We start from the raw sequence: 6,435 nt of genomic DNA, 5'->3' as shown, positions 1-6,435 counted from the left end.
GTAAGCATGATATTTAAATAACAATTCATACAACTTTACATGTCTGACTTGTTTTATTGGACATGTTAACAGAATTCTCAAACTTTTTTTTTTTTTTTTAAAGACGACCAGTGAGGGGATCTTATCCCTTGACTTGGTGTTGCCAGCACCATGTTCACCCACCGAGCTAACTGGCCATCCCTATATGGGATCCGAACCCATGGCCTTGGTGTTATCAGCACCACACTCTCCTGAGTGAGCCATGGGCCAGCCCTAGAATTCTCAAACATTTTATCTTAGAATTCAAAGCACCTGACAATTAGTATTCATAACATGTATGAAACTGGTATTACTGTCACATTTTCATAGTTGCTGAAAAGGACAGAGAATAATCTACTCAGGTTTTCAGTGGTAAAACTTAAAAAGATTCCAGAAATAATGAGATTCAGTTTACTGGCTTAAGTTTCCCCTAATAACTAAAGCAGAATCATTTACCAGGTTCTTTATCTTTCATAATCTGATACTGAACAGATTTTAAGAGGTTCAGAATCTGTTCCAATATAGAAATAAGGCCAAACGGCATCTGTAAAATGATCATGAAAAGTATAGAGAACAGATCTATCATTCATATTATAGAAGGAAACCTCACCCAACTCATAGTCCAGAAAAATGCCAATCTTGCTGGGTCTCACTCCTGGCAGAAGCTGGGTTCTCTTAGGACCTGATGCAACATAACCACTTTCAATGTATTTCCCAATTGTCCAGAATCCACCGAGAACTGATGGCTGATTCTGCCAGTTCCTAGGAAGACAGTCTTGACACACGCCCAATATCCACTTAGGCTTGTTTCCCACTTCTACCTCCCAGTAATGTCTGCCAGAAGTAAATCTCTGAGAACCCAAGATAGCAGGGCAGACATAAAATCTCCTTCTGTTATAACACATGGTTTGTTTCGTTCTTCCATATCGCACAGTTTTTCTATCTTCAGAAACCATAAGTTGAGGATGTGCTGTGTCAAGATCTAGAATCACATCTACTTGAAATGGCTTGATAATTTTGTCCAAGCCAGAATATTGTGGTGGAAGACTGAAACCATATTTTGTTAACCTGAATGAAGAGAGTTCAGGGTATTTTAGATTTTGATACCTGTGGTGGATACGTTTAACATGCCGGAGTAATTCCAGGTCTGACTTCACACATTTGCCCTCTATCTCCCTTAGGAGATGTTTTAATGTGGAAACATCATCTGAGAATGTTACAAGGTTTTCATTTATTTTTGCTAAAATGTCCAGCTCTTCTTCTTGTATCTGCCTAAGAATAGCCTTTTGCTCATTCTGTAAAAAGAGTCTGATTTGCTCAAATTCAGAATTTATTTCTTCTCTCCTATATTCTACTTTCTTTTTCAGCTCTACTAATTTGCTGCCCTGTAGAGTTATCACTTTTTCAACTCGTTCCATATTATGCTTCAAGGGCTCAATGCTATGTTCTAGAATTTTTCTGTGATAACAGGCAGCTTTCTTAATGGCGCAAATGTAGTGATTCTGGTGTTTAGTGGCTAAACTGCACTGTGTACATAAAACCTCGAGGTCCTTCACACAGAAAAGGGTCAGAAACTTATTGTGCTTCTCACACACAGCACTCTCTTCATGCCTCTTCCTCTTGCTTCTTCTGACCTGGAGTAGCTTAGCAATTTCAGTCAAATTACAGAGCTGGGGGTTTCTCCTGAAATTCCTGTGTGGACAGCAAAAATGGCAGACAGGACAGGGGAAAGTATCATCTAGATCCTTCCAGGATATACTGAGGCAGGAGTGACAGAAGTTGTGCCCACAGTTGATAGTCACTGGGTCATTCAAGTAGTCCAGACAGATGGGGCAGCTAGACTCCTCTTGGAGGTCTGCCAGGGCTGTCGCAAACTCCATTGTGCTGTGAACAAAGGTGGTGGATAAGGTAAGCTCGCTTCGGCAAGGCCTGCCTCCCTAGAGCTCAAGACCCAGTTAGAAGTGGATATCCCTCCCAGCCCTTCCAGACTGACTAGCTTTAGGTTTCACTGGCCAGGCAAGCTGATGGAAGCGACTGAAGTCTTGTTTAGTCCACTGCTCCATAGCTTGGAGGACAATGATTCAGGCAATAATCATTAATAATTGTTAACACTGTTGGGTGATACTTTATGGGGGAAAAAATACTCACAGTCTCAAATATCACCCTAGGAATTGTATTTTAATTACAGAGAGAAAAAAGAAATACCTTTACAATGTGGAGATCTAGTGAATCCTACTTTAATCAATGATGGGACAAAATGATGAACTGCAATGGGAAGAAAGCATTATCACCTATGAAGAACGCTGGCAAAGAATAAAAATAAATTTGTTCTACATCAAAGGAGACTATAGAAAAAAGAGTAATTATTTATCCTAGCTTAGACTCTAGACTGGGAAAAAGCTGCAATAAAATGGATGATATGGAAAAAAAAAAAGGATGATATGGGATAATGTGAAAAATTTATGTGCTAGTGTTTTGAAATAGTAATGAACACAGGTACATTAGAGTTAAATTTCCTGAATTTCATAATTGTACCATAGCTACATTAAAAATGTCCTTATTCTAGGGCCGGCCCGTGGCTCACTTGGGAGAGTGTGGTGCTGATAACACCAAGGCCACAGGTTCGGATCCCTATATAGGGATGGCCGGTTAGCTCACTTGGGAGAGTGTGGAGCTGACAACACCAAATCAAGGGTTAAGATCCCCTTACCGGTCATCTTTTAAAAAAAATAAATAAATAAAAATGTCCTTATTTTTAGGAAATACATGCTGAAGTATTTACTGGTGAAAGGCTCATGTTCTTTGCAACCTGCTCTGAAGTGCTATAAAAAATAAAAGGATATGTGGTTCCTAGGGTTCAGGGATGATGAGAGTGACATGGATGTGGCTATAAGGGTACAGCACAAGGGAGATCTCTGTGGTGATGGAATAGTTCTTTTTTTTTTGGTGGCTGGCCAGTACAGGGATCTGAACCTGTGACCTTGGTGTTATAAGGCTGCGTTCTAACCAACTGAGCTAACCGGCCAGCCTGTAAAGGAATAGTTCTGAAATTTGATTGTGGTGGTGGTGATGTGAATCTACACAGGATAAATGACACTGAACTATACACACTCATTCTATCAATGCCAATTTCTTTGTCTTGATATTGTATTCTCAAATAACATGAGAAACTAGATAAAGGGTACATGAGACCTCTCTGTATCCTTCAAAATGCCTATGAATCTATAATTACTTCATAATACAAAGCCAAAAGAATCACCTTCATGACAGTAAATCCTAAGGTTTAACTCAACAGGAAGTGGTATAGTTCATTGCATAAAGCCCTGGGATACTCAACAAATCATGTATACCCTTTGTGTCTTCTATTCATTGATTTTACCATGAATTAGAAGGGTATATGACCACTTTGTACAGTACATGGACCCAGTATGGAAGCCTAACCTGGATCGAGGCACCATGAGCTCTCAGCTGGATTATTTTGTCCTCCTCCTAACCGATCAGCTTGCTTCTACTCTTGCTCCCTTACATCCATTCTGCATTCAGCCAGCAGTCAAAACTTCTTTTGAATACACAACTTTGGAATGCCCTTTCATTCCAGTCCTTACTACCCTCCATGGTCTGACTGCAAAAACGAAAACCCAAACACCCCACCAAGGTCTGTAGCCCTGTATAAACAGGTACCTTCTTGTCACTGAGTTAGACTCTTCTTCTTTGCTACACTGCAGCTACAATTAACTTGTTTGTGTTGAATAAGCCAAGATAATTCTGCTGCGGATGTGAGAACCCTCTCCCAGAATCTGCAAACACCCCTGTCTGTCTTTTCCTTCAGGTCAACTCACAAGTCCTGAGGAAACTGTCTCTACTCACCAGTGTGACAGCCTCCCACTCACATCCACCATCTCACTATCATATCCCTCTGCTTTCTTTCACAGAACTCAATCATAATCTAAACTTGTCTTCTTCCTTTGTGTCTTGGTTTGTTTCTCTTCTGGCTTTCATTCGTGAATGAGACAGACTAGAAGCAGGTACTTAGTCTACTCTATTCATTGGGAGGTAGTAGAAAAATCAAGAAAGACTTTTTTTGTTGTTGTTGTTGCAAGAAAGACTTTAAAAGTAAATAACAAACAAGTGAATACAAAATGAATAAAATCTCAATAAAAGAATACAAATAGAATAAATGTGTGTAAAAGACAAAATTTAGGTGGGGAGACTGTTCAAAATTAAGAGATTAAAGAGAGGGCCGGCCCGTGGCTCACTCGGGAGAGTGCGGTGCTGATAACACCAAGGCTGTGGGTTCGGATCCCATATAGGGATGGCCAGTTGGCTCATTGGGTGAGCGTGGTGCTGACAACACCAAATCAAGGGTTAAGATCCCCTTACTGGTCATCTTTAAAAAAAAAAAAAAAAAAAAAAAAAGAGATTAAAGAGAAAAGAAAACCATATGCAATGTGGGATATCTGAATTCCTCTGGATTATAAAAACAAAATAGTTATCAAGGATGCTGTGGATACAACTGGGAATATTTAAACATGGACTTGTATCATAATTATAGTGTATTAGTGAAAAGTGTGTGCAATATTTATAACAAAAAAGTACAATGTCCAAGGTCTTAAGAGATACAGCCTTGTCTTTTTAAGAGAGAAGTGACATGATGTTTGAAACTTTTTTATTTTATTTTTTATTTTTTAAAAGATGACCGGTAAGGGGATCTTAACCCTTGACTTGGTGGTGTCAGCACCACGCTCACCCAGTGAGCCAACAGGCCATCCCTATATGGGATCCGAACCCATGGCCTTGGTGTTATCAGCACCATATCAGCACCATACTCTCCCGAGTGAGCCATGGGCTGGCCCCTTGTAACTTATTTTTTAACTGTTCAAAATGAAAAATATATATTCATAATTTTACGCATGTATACACCCATACACACAAATGCACACACACCCATAGTGAGAGACAGAAAGTGGGTCAGCCCCAAATGTTAACTGGGGACTCTAGGCAAAGAGTACAAGGGGTGTATTCATTATTCTTTCAGTATCACTGTAGGTTTGAAATATTCCAAAATAAATAGTTGTAGAAACTACTAGCTTCTTTTCCATATCCCCTTTCTTGACAATTTTCCAGCCAATCAAGGTTAACCTCTCATACATCTGGTTACTCAACCATCACTATAGTATTCTCTTCCCTTCTCCCCAATGCTAACAAGCATCATTCTTTCAATTCTTTCTGCTGCTCACCTTTCCCTTATAATGAGGCTTGAAGGTAGTGGAATTGGCATGATTTTGACATGTGATGCTGACTTTGTCTTTGACCTAGAGGAATTTGCCTCACTGTGATTCATCCACTGCAAGCTACCTCTTCTTTTCAGAATTATTCAAATGGTCACTCATCTGAGTACTGATGAAACAGGTCCTATGTAGCTGTCACACATTTTAACATCCCCTCCTCGCTCATTTCAATCCAACACACTTTAGCAGAACATAGAACTACATACATCAGGCTTAGGGTCCTGCAGGAACTTGAAAAGAAAGCCACTTGAACTGAATTTGGCTTTCCTTTCTAGATACACATGCAAGTAATCTGAGTCTATAGGTCAATTCATTCCTTTTTCCCAGACACTAAGGCATACCTTGACTCTAAATTACATTCCAGATCTTCTGGTCTCTCTCCTCCCTGTGAATGTTTCAAATACCTGTGTTTAAATCACTGCATGGGGATGGTAGAAATGGGCTGGTAGAAGGTACATTCTCAAACATCCACAGCTCTGATCTTCCTCTGTTCTACTAGGGTTAGGGATTTTTTGACCACTCTATGTTAATCTTCCATCTTTGCAAACTTTACTTTGCAAACATTCACTTTGCCTAGTTCTGTTCCTCACTTTTTCCCTAAGATTGATTTTTGATGCTGTTCAGAGACATTTCAAAAATCACCTTCTATGGTAAGATTTACTATGTGTCAGGCACAGTGGCAAATGCCTTCCATACAGTCACAGATCTTCTTAATGAAATCTTAACAACTGCCTGAATTCATGTTGAGGGAGTCAATCTACCATTGGCTCCAAGTGTCCCTGTTTGTCTCTTAGATATGCCAAGAATCTAAGAGGGCCCTGTGACTACTCCTTATCCAGGACAATTCTCAGGGTTGTGTTTGCAGCAAGCATCCTTGAAAGATGAGGTAAAGTGTCATTTTGGGACAAAGAACAGGCTTGCTATTAAAATGGATTCCCAAGCTCAGGGTTCATTGGCTGTGATACAAAACCTTCTTGTGCACAGCATCTGCTAGGGTCCCTCCACATCACCTCTGTGGGACTTGGGAAGTATGGGAAACTGACACAAACATGATTGATGCTCATGCTGCTGGCTGTGCCAGGAGTAATCAAGTTCTTTGTCTCTGATTCAGGAGTGTTGTGTCTTCTGG

At 40.0% G+C, this 6,435-nt stretch overlaps 1 protein-coding gene across 1 annotated transcript; it reads right to left on the bottom strand.

Annotated features, from left to right (window-relative positions):
* Nucleotides 1–482: 482 nt before the first annotated feature.
* On the bottom strand, nucleotides 483–1,898 carry LOC134385582 (tripartite motif-containing protein 60-like). Its single transcript, XM_063107270.1, has one exon. It carries the CDS (start codon nucleotides 1,896–1,898, stop codon nucleotides 483–485), a length of 1,416 nt encoding a protein of 471 aa, XP_062963340.1.
* Between the last annotated feature and the right edge of the window lie 4,537 nt (nucleotides 1,899–6,435).

Source organism: Cynocephalus volans, chromosome 9 (genome assembly GCF_027409185.1).
Source record: "Cynocephalus volans isolate mCynVol1 chromosome 9, mCynVol1.pri, whole genome shotgun sequence".
Classification (NCBI taxonomy): domain Eukaryota; kingdom Metazoa; phylum Chordata; class Mammalia; order Dermoptera; family Cynocephalidae; genus Cynocephalus; species Cynocephalus volans.
This window is presented reverse-complemented; position numbering and strand designations above follow the sequence as displayed.

What these genes read in the sequence shown, in the direction of transcription:
- LOC134385582 (XM_063107270.1), bottom strand. Translation starts at nt 1,898, where the DNA reads ATGGAGTTTGCGACAGCCCTGGCAGACCTCCAAGAGGAGTCTAGCTGC.